Source organism: Pelodiscus sinensis, chromosome 2 (assembly GCF_049634645.1).
Source record: "Pelodiscus sinensis isolate JC-2024 chromosome 2, ASM4963464v1, whole genome shotgun sequence".
Classification (NCBI taxonomy): domain Eukaryota; kingdom Metazoa; phylum Chordata; order Testudines; family Trionychidae; genus Pelodiscus; species Pelodiscus sinensis.
This window is the reverse complement of record NC_134712.1, coordinates 193,905,148-193,920,449: the sequence shown is the minus strand read 5'-3', so window position 1 is coordinate 193,920,449 and position 15,302 is coordinate 193,905,148. Positions and strand designations below refer to the sequence as shown.

At 40.5% G+C, this 15,302-nt stretch overlaps 2 protein-coding genes across 6 annotated transcripts in view; one reads left to right on the top strand and one right to left on the bottom strand.

The window, feature by feature from the left end:
* Window positions 1–15,302, top strand: part of OXNAD1 (oxidoreductase NAD binding domain containing 1) — a 98,964-nt gene that overhangs the window by 37,017 nt on the left and 46,645 nt on the right. The window lies entirely within an intron of this gene.
* Window positions 5,602–15,302, bottom strand: part of RFTN1 (raftlin, lipid raft linker 1) — a 120,045-nt gene continuing 110,344 nt past the window's right edge. For 2 of the 3 annotated variants that reach the window (XM_006133255.4, XM_075922109.1), the window contains exons 9-10: window positions 15,199–15,280; window positions 5,603–8,991 (exon numbers count right to left, since the gene is read on the bottom strand). In XM_006133255.4, the coding sequence (XP_006133317.1) occupies window positions 8,539–8,991; window positions 15,199–15,280 (535 nt within the window). In that variant the 3' untranslated portion in view covers window positions 5,603–8,538. Of the gene's footprint in view, window positions 8,992–15,198; window positions 15,281–15,302 lie in introns of all 3 variants that reach the window. The other variant, XM_014578660.3, reaches the window with a different exon arrangement.

The window sequence follows — 15,302 nt, the reverse complement described above, 5'->3', positions numbered from 1 at the left end:
CAGGGGGAGCAAGATCCAGAGACTTGGTGGGTGACTGGAAGGAAAGCCCCAGAGGCTGGGAGCAGAGCCCCAAAGGGCCAGTAGCCAGGAATGGAGCCCCAGCCTCCCAGCAGCACAGTCTGGGTAAGCTGGAGACCTGGCAGGCCAGCAGCTGGGAGAAGAGCCTTGGGAGCCAGTGACAGAGTGAGAAAGCGCTGGCATTGATTGGGGCTGGTCTGGCAAATTCCCTGGTTTGGGACCGGTTGGGTCTCAAGGGTGCCAGACCAGGGAAGTTCAACTTTCAGTTGACTTAAGTGAACAGCACAAATACACTCTTGCTGATGAAAATTTTGTGCCATGATCATTAGCCCCACATACATGGGACTCATGTCACCATTAGCAGCACTTGACAAATCAATTAAACTCTGCATAAAATCTGTAGAAAGCTTGCTGGTTTAATAAAAAGTAAATGTAATGTAAAAATAGTCCCATCAGCCCTGTGCATCACTGGCATGCTGTGGTTCTTGCACTCCCTTTGGCCCAGTTTTCATTGCTTCTAGCAAACAGGCTGGGTTTTAACTCAGCTGGGAGCCTTTATTAACTGTGCAACCTGTCCCCATGGTTGTGAGATCAGCCCTTTACAAGGCTCACAACTCAACCTCTGGCATGAAGCAGGCCTCCAGGTTGTTCAACCTTGGCCTTCCCTTGAGTTCTGGTCCAAGGGATGAGCGTAATACCTAGGGGTGGGAAGCACACAGGCCTATCCCAGCACAACAAGGAATTGGGGAGGGGAGAAGGAATGCGAACTAGCTTCTCTCCCTGCCTCTTACCTTTGCGAATTGGTTTGGGGAGAACTAGTGGAAGGGGGTGGGGGCACTGCTGTGATGCTGAGTGCTTGTAGTTGGTTTTGTTCCTGTGGCTGAGAAATGAGCTGGAGCTCTCTCACTGCACAAAGCAACAGAGAGGCCTTATCTCCTGCAGCTGGAAGCCAACTCCCTTATCTTGTCCCAAATACCATGCTTGTTTAGATGGGATACCCATGTCTGGGCAGTCCCAACCATTTTTAGGGTAGACTGAGTATGACTGATTGTTGAGGCATGTCAGGCTCCTCACTTAGCAATTCCTGTTCTCTTCTCTGGCCCAGCAACCCCCATTAACCAGGTTTCAAGCATAGCAGCTGGGATGTCAGTTTCAATTTTTATTAAACTAGCAAGCTTTTTCTTGACCTCTGTCATGTTCTCTTTCAAGCCCCTATATGGCAAGGAGAGCTAAGGCTGTCAGTATCCAACAATTGCATGATTTTATCACTGGAACCACGCCCTCCCCCTTTTTCCATCCCCATTTCAGCCAGCTGGGGCAGAGGTTGAGAGTTTTCAAAGTCAACTTGACAGTTTACTCAAACAAGTCCTGTTCATTTCAATGAAACTTGTGACTAAATCCCTACTTGCCTTTAAAAATTTCAATCATTGTACTAGGCTAGGGTACTGGTAAGTAAGGAAAATCGATGACTGTTTTCTTGGAGCAGAAATCATTGCCATAGCTGACCACTGGACTGCTTGAGGAATTGGAAATAATACTGTACACACAAACTTGAAGGTATGAAGAAGTTAAAAATTCTGAGAGAAGGGGTTTTAAAATTTTCAGTACAGTAATTACAAACCCATAAAAAACTGTTTTTCTGATCATCACTGTGAACCAGCAAGTGATTGAAAAGTGCATCCATTGGGGGGGGGGGGGGGAAAGGCATTGTACCTATTGAGGCATTATCTCCTCAGCCTTGTTTACATGGAGGAAGTGGCTTCATTTACTGAAGATGTAATTTTAAAAACAATGTAGTTAATCTGGTCCAAACTCTTTGTGGTTTCCAAGTGGTTTACTGCAGTTTAAATTAAACAGCTTCTTAATTAATTCACTATAGACCACATTCACCTAGTTTAAATTGTAATAAGACCACCCACATTGGGATGGCACTAGTTTAATGAAATAAATTTTAAATCACACCTTTAATCTGGCTAAATTTCTTTAGTTAAGCCTAGCACCAGATTTAAACTTATGGATATTTAGGCTTTTAGCTTTCATTAAAATCAATTAAAGTTTGGAGCCTAAATATCAATGATGATCTAAACTTTGTTAGTGTCTCCTTAGTTTTTTCAAATAGGAGCCAGTGACCTAGTTAACCAGATTTATTACAACAGCAACTCATGCTAATTTGATAAAATATTGCTTGAATAACACACAATCATGAGTAGTTGTACTTGTTTCTAAACCAAGCTAATGGCAAGATTGTAACCTGCAAAATAAAATGCCTACCTTTTTTATGTTGTTGTTTTGCTTTGTAAATGTTTGGCATCTAGTTAGAGCAAAGTAGGTCATAATGTTCAACCAAACAAATGTTTTCCAGCAGAAATTCACTGTTTAACATACACATTCACTGCATTATAACTATTTCCTAGAATGCTGATTGACTTATTTTTTTTAATTTGGTGAACATAAGACACAATTTGTGTATTAAGAACCAGTTTATACTCGGTGAAAGATACTGTGCCCATAAAACCTGCAAACTAATTTTGCTAACTAGCCAGAGCACTGTTTGTGTATTCAAAATAGTGAATAAATGAAAGAATGTTTAGGGTAAGGGACCATATCTTTGCCTCAGGGTATAGAATGAACTCACTGTAAAATACCATAAGTTATTACAATTATTTACAGTTTTAATATTCAGTTAAACTGTTGGAGCCAAAATAAATAATCTTCAGTTATTGGGGAAGATATTAACATGTGTTCTGTCTATGAAATGGAGTGATTTAAAGATAGCCATCATTACCCAAATTACATGAATATTTGAAGCTGAATGATTATTCCCCTCCGGCAGTGCTTGGCAAATTGCATTCTTTTAGATGTGGACTGTAGTTTAAAAAATAGCTTGAACATGCATGATGTGCATGTAGAAAACATTTTATTGAGTCAAAACACTGTACAAAGAAAAACCTCATACCTACCAATCAGAAACAGGCCTATGAAAATAACCTAGTTTGAACATAAGTAGGGCCGTATTGGCTCAGACCAATGGTTCATCTAGCACAGTGTCATGTATTGTGATAGTGACTGTCAGGTGCTTCAGAGGGAATGAACAGAATGAGTAATAATTGAATGCTCCATCTCTTGTGGCTCATTCCAGGATCTGGCAAACAGAGATTAAGGAGACTTTAGATCATGATTTTGCATCGCTACCCATCCTGGCTAATAGCCACTGATGGACTTATCTTCCATGAACTGATCTTGTTCTTCTTTGAACCCTGTTATAGTCTTGGCCTTCACAACATCATCTGTCAAGGAGTTCCAAAGCTTGTGTATTTGAATGAAAACATGCCTCCTTTGGTTTGTGATAAACCTGCTGCCTATTAGTTTTCATGTGGGGACTACTAGTTCTTGTATTAGGAGGAGTAAAAAACGCTTCCTTACTTACTTTCTCCACACCAATATCTAGCTCATCTGAAGAAGGGGTTTTGCCCATGAAACCTCATGATACTATATATATTTTTGTTAGTCTCTGAGGGTATGTCTACATTACAGCACTAATTCGAACTAACTTAGTTCGAATTAGTTAATTCGAACTAAGCTAATTCAAATTAGCGCATCTAGACTTAAAAACTAGTTCAAATTAGCATTTTGCTAATTCAAACTAGCATGTCCACACTGAGTGGACCCTGAACCGAGGTTAAGGATGGCCAGAAGCAGTGCCGGCACAGCATCAGATTAGGACTTAGAGAGTGGAACTGCTGTCTCAGGCTAGCCGAGGGCTGTGCTTAAAGGGACCTGACCCCCACCCCGGACAGACAGTTCTCAGGGGTTCCCCGCTTGCAAAGCAGTCCTGGCTTGGAGTGCCCACGCTAGGCACATCACAGCACTCTGCCATCATCCCGGCTGCACTTGCCGCAGGCTGCCATCCGGAGGGGGGAGTCAATCAAGGGGCTTCAGGAGAGCTTCCACCCCGAGGAGCCCGCAGAGCCAGCCCAGTCCTTCCCATCGGGGGCTCATACACCATTCCTCCCTCACCTCCTTCCACTTACCCCTCCCTAGCCCCCCTTCCTGATGTACAAAATAAAGGACACGTGTGTTTAAAAATAGAAACTCTCTTTATTGAACAAAACTCAGGGAGACTGGGAAAAGGAGATGGGAGGGGGACGAGAAAGGGTGGGAGAGGGGAGGGCAACTAAAATGATCAGGGGTTTGGAACAGGTCCCATATGAAGAGAGGCTAAAGAGACTGGGACTTCTCAGCTTAGAAAAGAGACTGAGCGGGGATATGATAGAGGTCTATAAAAGCATGAGTGGTGTGGAGAGGGTGCATAAAGAAAAGTTCTTCATTAGTTCCCATAATATAAGGACTAAAGGACACCAAATGAAATGAATGGGTAGCAGGCTTCAAACTAACAACAGAAAGTTCTTCTTCACAAAGCAAATAGTCAACCTGTGGAACTCCTTGTTGCAGGAGGCTGTGAAGGCTAGAACTATAACAGAGTTTAAAGAGAAGTGAGATAAAGTGATGGAGGTTGGGTCCATAGAGTGGTATTAGCCAGGGGGTAGAAATGGTGTCCCTGGCCTCTGTTTGTGGAAGGCTGGAGATGGATGGCACGAGACAAATAGCTAGGTCATTGTCTTCGGTCCATCCCCTCCAGGGTCCCTAGTGTTGGCCACTGTCAGCAGACAGGCTACTGGTCTAGATGGACCTTCGGTCTGACCCAGTACGGCCATTCGAAGCTCAGGGCTCAGAGTCGGGGGTCTCAGTGGACCACCTTGATTTTCATGCACACCTGCTCCTGAGTGGCCAGGCTGGCAGCTATCCTGCCCTAGACAGCCACTTTCCAGTGCCTAGTGCGGAGGTCGTGGATGAGGTCCACGATGTCTGCACTAGACTAGGCGGTCGCTCGCCTCTTGCGGACCTGGGCAGGCTCCCGGGAGCCGCCAGCCTGGTCCCGGGAAGAGGCGGAGGGCTGGGTGGCAGCGGGTGGCTGGCTCGAGCCGTGCCAAGTGCAGGGTCTGCTGGCTGGGTGCTGGCAGGCTTGCACCTGGCGCGGGCACTGTAGCCAGCCCGTGCCCCTTTAAGGGCTCCGGGGCCGGAAGGGGGGGCAGAAGAGTTTCCCTGGTGTTGGCCAGAGTGGCCACCAGGGAACGCTGGGGAGGGCTAGCCTCCCACTAGTTCGAATTAAGTGGCTACACAGCCCTTAGTTCGAACTAGTTAATTCGAACTAGGCGTTAGTCCTCGTGGAATGAGGTTTTCCTAGTTCGAATTAAGCACTCCGCTAGTTCGAATTAAGTTCGAACTAGCGGTTCACATGTGTAGCGCCTATCAAAGTTAATTCGAACTAACGTCTGTTAGTTCGAATTAACTTTGTAGTGTAGACATACCCTAAGGTGCCACAGGATTACAAAATGCAGGACAATGTAGCACTTTAAAGACTAACAAGATGGTTTATTAGATGATGAGCTTTCGTGGGCCAGACCCACTTCCTCAGATCAAATAGTGGAAGAAAGTAGTCACAACCATATATACCAAAGGATAAAGCTCATCATCTAATAAACCATCTTGTTAGTCTTTAAAGTGCTACATTGTCCTGCATTTTGCTTCAGCTACCCCAGACTAACACGGCTACATCTCTATCACTATTCTACAGGATTACAAGTTTCTTTTTTAAAGTTATAGATTAACACAGCTCCCCTTCAGACTTTTTTCTTCATGCCAATAGTCCTCTGTTATATCCAGAAACCCATAGACATCTCTTTGACCAGATGAAAAGTCCCAGTCTTATTCATCTCTTCACAGAGGAGTCATTCCATACCCCTAGTCAAGCGGTCCTCAAACTTTTTGGGCTCCGGAGCCCTTTACCATGCGTAAAAATATATGTGGAGCCCCAGCGGTCCACTGATTGTATGTGTTGTACCTATCGATGTTTCCAGTTTGTCAACCTCACAGAGCCCCTGGAGATGTCTCGCAGAGCCCTGGGGCTGTTGACCTCCTCAAAGAATTCTAGTAGATTAGTGAGGCATAATTTCCATTTACAGAAACCTTGTAGACTTTTCTCTGACTAAGTATGTTCATCTGTGTATCTGACAATTTTGTTCTTTACCATAGTCCGAACCAGTTTACCTGGTGCTGTACTGAAGTCAGGCTTACTAACCTGTAATTGCTGGGATCACCTCTGAAGCCCTTTTTAAAAATTAACATCACATTATCTAGCCTCAAGTCATTTGGTACAAAAGTGGATTTAAAAGATAGGTTACGGACTACATTAAGTAATCCTGCAATTTCATATAGGTGATCCTTTGTAATACTTTCTGCTCCTGGTGATTTATAACTGATTAGTCTATCAGTTTGTTCCAAAACCTCCTCTAATGGTACCTCAGGCTGGGACAATTCCTCAGATTCGTCACTTATAAAAGAATGGCTCAGGTTTAGGAATCTGCCTCACATCCTCAGTTGTGAAGACCAATGTAGAGAATTAATTTAGTTTCTCCACTATGGCCTTATTTTCCTTGAAGGCTTCTTTAGCATCTCGATTGTCCAGTGGTCCCACTGTTTGTTTAACAATCTCCCTGCTTGTGATGTACTTTAAAATATTTTGCTATTACTTTTGAGTCTTTGGCTCACTGTTTTTCAAGTTCTTCCTTGGCCTTCCTCGTTCTATACTTATACTTCACTTTCCAGAGTTTAATGCTCCTTTCTATTTTCCTAACTAGGATTTAACTTTCACTTTTTAAGGGACATATTTTACTATGATGTTTAGGCATGGTGGCACTTTCTTGCTATTTTACTGTTTTTAATTTGGGGTATACACATATTCTGTTATGGTGATATAGATTCTATTATGGTGTCTTTAAAAAGTTTCTGTGCAGCTTGTAGTGGTTTCACTTTTGGCACAGTACCTTTTTAATGTCTGTTCAACGAACTTCCTTGTTTCTGTGTAGTTCCCCTTTATGAAACTAAATATTACTATGGTGGGCTGATTTGGTGCCTCCCAGGGATACTACATTTTATTATGTTATGGCCACTATCACCAAGCAGTTTAGCTACGGTCAGCTTTATCCTCTTGGACCAGATTCTGTGCGTCACTTAGGACTAAATTAAGAATTGCCTCCACTCTTGTGGGTTCCAGGTATTCTTGCTCCAAGAAGCAGTCATTTAAGATGTCAAAAAACTTTGTTGTTTATTGAATTAGTTTGTTTACAGAAAACGAAAAGTAGAAGGTATTTTTAAAAACACCATACAGGAATGCTTAACTGTGAACCAGAACTTTAGGGGGATTGCTTATTAAGAAAAGAGAAACTACTACAAGTTATAGTTTAAGCAGACTGCAATTTTTAAGAGTAGATTCAAATATGATCCAAAAAACCTGTTACACATATATTTTACTTTAAAGATTTTAATATACCTCCAAACATGAAAATGCTGACCATTTTACATCATAAAGTTTGTATGTCAGCTGAAAAACATGGTTACCTGTTGTAGAAGAAAGGTTTTAGTCATTAGGTTATATTCTTCAGTGTCATTCAGCAGCTTTCACTGATATTTGCCTGCTAGCTATTTGGTTAATTTTTTTCCCTGTGAAACATACTACTCCAGTTGATAAATGATAAAAACTCACATAATAGCAGTGCTAGCAGATGGCAAGTGTATCCAGTGTTATATGTATATGTACAATTAATGAGTTACACTTTACATGCAGTTTTCATTTTCTTGATACCCCACCAAGTATTGCCAAAGGGCTGATTAGCAACCTAAAAATCCAGTACACCAAAATAAGAGAATGGAAATCACGGTCATTCTGTTAGAACCATCTGCTTAACACACAACACAAATTCATCAAGAGGTTTGTTTCCCTATCAGGTTCCCCTCACGTGCCTACAATATTCATGGTTTACTTAACTCTTGCAGATCTGTAAAGCAATAACTAAAGTCAAGACTAGTTATATTACGGAAGATAAATACAGCTACAGCCACTTTATCAAACTTCCCAATTCCAGCCCGAACACCACTTTCTCAACAACACAAAACAATGACAAAATAACTGTTTCAGCAATGATACTTTGATAAAATTATTATATAATACATGTGACCAACAGTGCTTCTCCTAAACTAATATGAAATATTGGATACAAACCTGTTTTTGTTAAGCCAGCACTGAGTTGTTTAAATACAAGTGGTTTTTCTTGAGTGACAGAATAAGCATGACTCTATTTTCACTCCTTGCTTGGTTATCACAACACATTTCATCTGTACCTTTAGAAACTAAGGAATAGTACAGCCAGTTCCATTTTCAGTAAAGCCAAAGAAAATCTTGCCATTAACTTATGTGGGAGGAAAAGTGGACCTAACAGTTAGTTGGAATTTGAAAATGCGTGTGTATGTTCATTGGAGATAATAAAATCGTATAGGGCATGTATAAAGCCAAATTAAAAATTGTCCTCGCTAACTTTGTTGCTTAATACAATTTAGCAAAACTTATTCTTTAGTTTGACAAAAAAATCTGCATCTCTTTCAGTAATCTTGAGATGAAGGTGACTAATCACAGGAAACATCCATGGATCCTGCCCCATAGTCCCCACCACAACTGTCAGTTATTAGAACACAGCTTCCTTCATGTGTTATCTTATCCTCACAGTTGTTCAATGTAGCATTGTGATTCAAACACACTTCCACTTCATTTTGATCAGTGTCATGACTTGGTTGCCCTTTTTCTTCTGATTCCTCATTGTCATGAATAGATGTTTCTTTGTCCCCATGTATCTCAGATGTCTCGTCTGTGACACCATCTAGATGTTCATTCAAGACTGGTTTGCAATTCCCAACATTTTCAATTGTTGACAATTGTACTTCTAAATTTCTTGTGTTCTCTATAACTTCACACTCCTGTTTTTCTCCTGCTGCTTGTTTCTCCCTCGAACTTAGTTTAGCCTTGATAGATTTCTTTGTTTGTTTGTTGTGCATCTCTTCTTTGGAGAACCTCCAGTGAAACTATAAATAAAAGATTGGGAAGATAAAGGTCACTTTAAACATAAATAAAAACTCAAGTAGAAGTTTGCTTTCTGAAATAATATTTAACTTCAGTTCTAAGGTTGATTTGCTCAAAGGATCCAACCTCAAAATATATATGTGTATGTGTAAACCAGACTACTTAAAATTGTTACATGTTTATTGGGTCTTCACATCCTAAACTCAAAACTCTGGTCATCTGAAGAAGTGGGCTGTACCCATGAAAGCTCATGATACCATCTTCATGTTTTGAAAGTCTATAAAGTGCTACCAGACCATTTGTTATTTTTTAAGTTATCCTGTACAAACTAACTCGGCTACCTCCTGAAACTTACAAAATTTTTGTTAGTTATCATTCTCTACTGCTTTGTATGCCTACTAAGTCTCTTGATGAAGGATATTTCAGTGCTGAGGTAATAACCCACAACATCCTGGCAAACATTCCAAACTCTGCTGAAAGAAAAAAAAAAAAAGGAAAGCTGTGCTAATGTTGACAAACAGAGGAAGAAAGCCTGAAATAATATTCCAGTTTTTCAAAAAGTTAGTGGCAGTAGTAACAAAGCCTGACTGATAACACAAAACACACACATTCACCAAGTGTGTGAAGACATCAACTCCGAACATTTAGAAATTCAGCTTTTAAGGTGGAATTCCACTGTTTCATTTATGACTATTTATCCTTTGTCTTCAGATATGTATAAAACAAGCATTACGTACACATTCATATAAAACCAAAACGTGGAAAAACTGTGCAAACAGTTTTATAAGAATATTACTCAAATATTCTCTCTCATACAGAAAAGTATCATAATCCAGTCTTAGGTACTGTTTGGAGTATGCCACAAAATAGCTCTAAAGAGTTTTTGTTTTCAGAAGCCCACAGTTCCCACAGGACCAGCATTTGCAAGATTAAACCAACATTCTGAAACCTTCAGAAACTTTTCCAAGTCAATCTGTAAATTAAAAATTCCAAATGTACAATCTGATCTGTTTCTGCTCAGCCATATATGCAGTGTAGAATCCAGAAGTGATTTTACAGTATAATGTTTTAAACATTGAGCATTTAAAAGACTAAATGATAAGCAGCGCAAGTAGCAAAGCATCCTGAGCTGATTGTACAAAAGTTTCCACGGAAGAAAGCACAAGACCACACTCCTACAACAGGGCTCCTTATGACACTCCCCCTCCGCATTTGGATGATCTATGTTGCCTATTGCTGAAGGCTATATTTTGACTTGTAATAGAAGTAATTCAGGTTTCCTGAAATGTTGATGCAATAGTCATACAATTAAGATCAGAAGGGACCATCAAATTATCTAGTCTGACCTCCAAAATATCACAGGTCACCATCACCACTTACTTACTACTGGCACCACTGAACCCCGCAACTGAAATTAGATCAAGGTTATAGCCCTCAGGTGGCTACTGTGTACCACAGGCAAAGAACAGGAGGGTCCAACGTGTACCAAGGCCTTGGAATGGCAGGAAATTAATTGAGAAGTACCCAGATGAACCTGGCAGGCAACTTGGGACCACATGCTGCAAAGGAAGAGGACCCCCCAAAAACTATTGGATTAGCAGCTGAACATGAGTCCCCAGAGTGACACTCAGCCAAAAGAGCTAATGTGATCCTGGGATACCTAAACTGGGGAATCATGAGTAGGAGTAGAGACGTTATTTTACCTCTGTATTTGATACTCATGCACCCACTGCAGAAGTAGTGTGTCTACTATAAATGCCCACGATTCAAGAAGGATGTTAATAAATTGGAGTGGGTTACAAAACAACCCAGCAAAAATGATTAAATTATTAGAAAAAATGCCTTATAGTGATAGCCTCAAGGAGCTCGGTCTAAAAAGAAGAGGTGACTTGATTATAGCCTATAAGTACGTAAATAGGGAACAAGTATTTAATAGTAGGCTCAGTTGTTGAGCAGAGACAGGCATAATGCAATCCAGTGGATGAAAGATGGAGCTAGACACATTCAGACTGGAAATAAAGTGTATATTTTTAATGGTGAGTGTAATTAACCATTGGAACAATGTACCAAGGGGTTGTGGTGGATTCACCATCACTGTCAATGTTTTAAATCAAGACTGGTTGTTCTAACAATTAGTTTGGGGAAGTTCTGTGGATGGTGCAAGAACAAACTAGATAATCATAATGATCCCTTCTAGCCTTAGAATGTATTAATCAGATCAAAATTACTTCCTGCCCCCACTTACATGGTGCTCAGCTAGCTCCAGAGCATGTGAGCAAGAACCAACAAACAAAGTACCTACGAGCACTCACTGGCCAACTCCATCCAGTGTTGCATCTTCAGCTGTGACTATCCCTGATGCTTCAGAACTATGAAAAAAAATAGGGAGGAGAGAATCCCTTCCTTACCCCTAATTGGTGTAACGTGTTTATAATGTCTGAAAATTAGTCTGAGGGCAAAGGATTTATCTGCCTCATCCCTGAAGGAGAAATCAACCTTCCCAAGAAAAGTCAGCCTAAACTTTCAAGAGGTTAGTTACTTAACCATTTAAACAAATTGTCTCACCAATTTGCCCACACCTAGCTCCTGTTCTGCATCGTGCTGCATGCCCTCACCTGCCGGCTGTAAAAAATGCAGCAGTCGCTATTGGGTACTGGCAGAACCAGGAAGTGGATGGACCATCACCTGAAGGCTCAGCAGCAAGAAGGGCAAAATAAGAAGTCCAGGGAGAAGGGAGGGAGTCTAGGAAGGTGAGGCCAGTGTGGCGTGGAGAGCTTCCGTAGTGTCAGGCTGTTGGGGGTGGGCTCCCTCAAGGGCTCTGGGAAGGTTGGGCTGGTGAGGGGTACTTTGCCCCACACATTTGCAGTTCTTCTGGCACCCATACTGCATAAAATAGGGGAGACTATGGACCTTAGCACTTTCATACAACTGTTTTGCTGCAGTACAGAAATAATTTCCCCAGTACTAAAATTCTATGCCAGAGACCACCAAGAGGACAGCTCACACTGACAATTTTTTTGCCTTTCTTAGCAATCTACTCCTGTTACAAGAGGACCACCCAAAACCATATCTTAGAAGAAAACTTTTCCAAATCAAATGTTGAAAACCAGCTTTCCATTCTACACTTACAGTTTTAAGCCCACAAATTACTGTGAGCAGAAAGTCTGCTGTTTGTGATCATATTTTGTTCACAAATAAGGCAGCTGTGTATATCCCATATGTTATGCCCACAATTAACTGCACATGCAATTGCTTGAAAGCATACAGGGGCCTTCCAGAGATCCTGGCTTCATGATACTGAAGTAATGCTCCAGCAGCCCAAGTTCTGATGAAGCACAAAATCTCCTATCAGTAGCTGGATTTACCCTATATTCTTTTATTAAAACTAGATAAAGTCTTTCATCAAACTTATCTTGCATACATAAATATATTAAAGAGAACACCACAATTTTTTAACTCGAATGCCCAAATTTAAACATTTGAAACAAAGTGTCCTGATTATCAGAGGTGCTGAGCTCCCACAATTCCCATTTAAATCATTTAGAGCTTTCCCTGACTAAAGGCTACATATCAGGCCCAAAATGTTAAAATGTTTATTCTGAACTAAGGCCATTCTTTACAGGGTTCAATGTCCATCCAACCTATTTTCTGCTGAAATGAACCATAAAAGATAAATATTATGAGTAATGAGATTAAATCTGCAGCCTGTGATGGGGGCAATGAGAGAGAGACTTATCTGTGTCTTACAACAGTTTTTATAATTACTTGTACATTTTCTTTCTATTCATCTGGATGAACTGCACAACACCTGACTAGTTCATATGAAGGATTTGGTTTCCACCACCACAGTTTCATTTTAATCTTATCAGCAACACATATTTTACCCCTTCATATTTTTACCTACAAAAAGTTTTAGACATATTATAACAAAAAATTAAATGAAGCTATCAGATTTTAGAGCCTTTGCTTTATTCTGTGCAGAACGCTTAGCTGCTAAATCAAATGTAAGGTGGTTTATGTCAGGCAATTACCAACAGCAGAATAACAATGACAGCTTTTTATAGAACTAGTATGAATTTGGATGACTATCTCTCCCATATTTTTCTTGAACCTTTGACTTGATACCTTCATCTTTTATTACTTGTATTTTTGTACAACATTATTTCAAACTTCCTGCGTGTAAATAATCTCTTATCAATTGAGATTTATAAAATTTGAATGAACCTTTTCAATGCTATAAATAAAAATAATCTTTTCAGTCAGACTTCTTGGTTTGCAGCTGTCACTACCGTCAACTCATTAGTTATGGATGTATCTATTTGAATTTACACTAACATTTATTATATTTGCCCATCCTCTTAATTAAAAACACACAAAGCAAACAAAAGCACTGCTCATGATGATAAACACCTTGACCCTCAGCCCTGCTCCTCCTAAATAGTCTGAAAAAGAAAGGCTTTGCGGTATGCCTAGAAGAGTAATAAATGTGGTCTCTGGCTGATCAAGTACTAGAAGTGAATTCCAAAATAAAGGACACCATGCCAGCATTCATTCTCCTCAGCTATCTGGAACTGGGGAGCAGATTTCACTTGGGAAACTCCATGCGTCATTTTCTGGGGAAGGATTTCTGGTTTATGGGAAATAAAAACCAATCTGAATTCATTCCCATTTGGAATGGAACACAATTTTAAAACTACAAAACTTCCTGTGAAATGGAAATCTTGGGGATTGGCCAGCTCTACTGACCAAATCAACTTAAGAAGTGGGTTCAACATTTTGCACTAAGTTGAGCTTCTAAATGGTCCCAAGGTGTCATCCTATGTAGTCATCTATCCCTAGTAGCCCCTTTGTCCTCTGATGGCTTGCTTTCACTAGATGGGTTGTGTTTCATTTTCATGCTTCACTTGTATGGTGCCCTTGCATGCAGGATGGAAAAGGTGAAACAAATGTGAACGAAACCTGTAGGTCAGCAATTTTCCATTTTTTACCTTGTACAAATCTCTGTGTTTCCTCCTATTTTTTAAAATATGGCATGTTTGGGCCAGGGTTTTTGCACGCTGCTCATTTAATAAAGGGAAATAAAATACTTCAGGGAAATGGGAATAAAATGAAGATACACTGATAATTACATAAGAATATAAGAACGGCCGTACTGGGTCAGACCAAAGGTCCATCTATCCCAGTAACCTGTCTGCTGACAGTGGCCAGCACCAAGTGCCCCGGAGGGGGTGGACCAAAGACAATGACCAAGCCATTTGTCTCGTGCCATCCATCTCCAGCGTCTGACAAACAGAGGCCAGGGACACCATTCCTACCCCCTGGGTAATAGCCTTTTATGGACCTAACCTCCATGAATTTATCTAGCTTCTCTTTAAACTCTGTTATAGTTCTAGCCTTCACAGCCTCCTCTGGCAAGGAGTTCCACAGGTTGACAATGTGCTGTGTGAAGACGAACTTTCGCTTATTAGTTTTAAACCTGCCACCCATTAATTTCATTTGGTGTCCTCTAGTCCTTATATTATGGGAAGTAATGAATAACTTTTCTTTATTCACCCTCTCCACACCACTTCAGTTGTCAGCTGTATGGTCCTTTAACTCTAGCTTGATTTGGTTCCTTTTTATAAGTTAGTGAAATTCTTCCTCTTTCATATATTAGTATTTATTCATATTACAGAAGAACCTAGAAGCTCCAATTGAGATTAAGACTCAACTGTAGTAGAACATCCAAAAAGATAGCAAGAGACTCTCCTCTACACCAAAGAGTTTATAATCTAAACAGAGAAGGAATACAAAGGGCTAAAGAAAGAAAATATTGCTGTCCCCATCTTAGAAATCATGAACAAACATTGAGAGAGATTAAGTGACTTGCTCAAGATCACACATGGAGTCTGTGGCAGAGCCAGGAATTGAGTCTGTGTCTCCTACATCCTATTCCAAAGTCCCAGTCCAATTCCTGGCTGTGTTTTTGTTTTGACTATACCAAATAATCTCTAGTTCCCTCCAATGCAAGGAAGAGTAAAGGAAAGCAACTTTCATTTCGAGTGTTGCTATTTCTTTGGTTTAATAGTCCACATCATAGTTTTAATGTGTTTTGATAATATTCAGCGAACCTTCTAAGTCATTAGAAATGTTGAAACTTTTGTGGAGATTCAATCAGAATATTAGAGTCTTGCCAAGATAAACATACACAGGAATTTAAGGTCATTTACCTTAGATTCTTTCTTCTTTGCTTTCTGGGGTAGAGAGGGTCTCTGAAGAAAGACAATCTGCTTAGTGGCTAAATTCCCCTCCCTGTAAAACATAATCCTGAAAT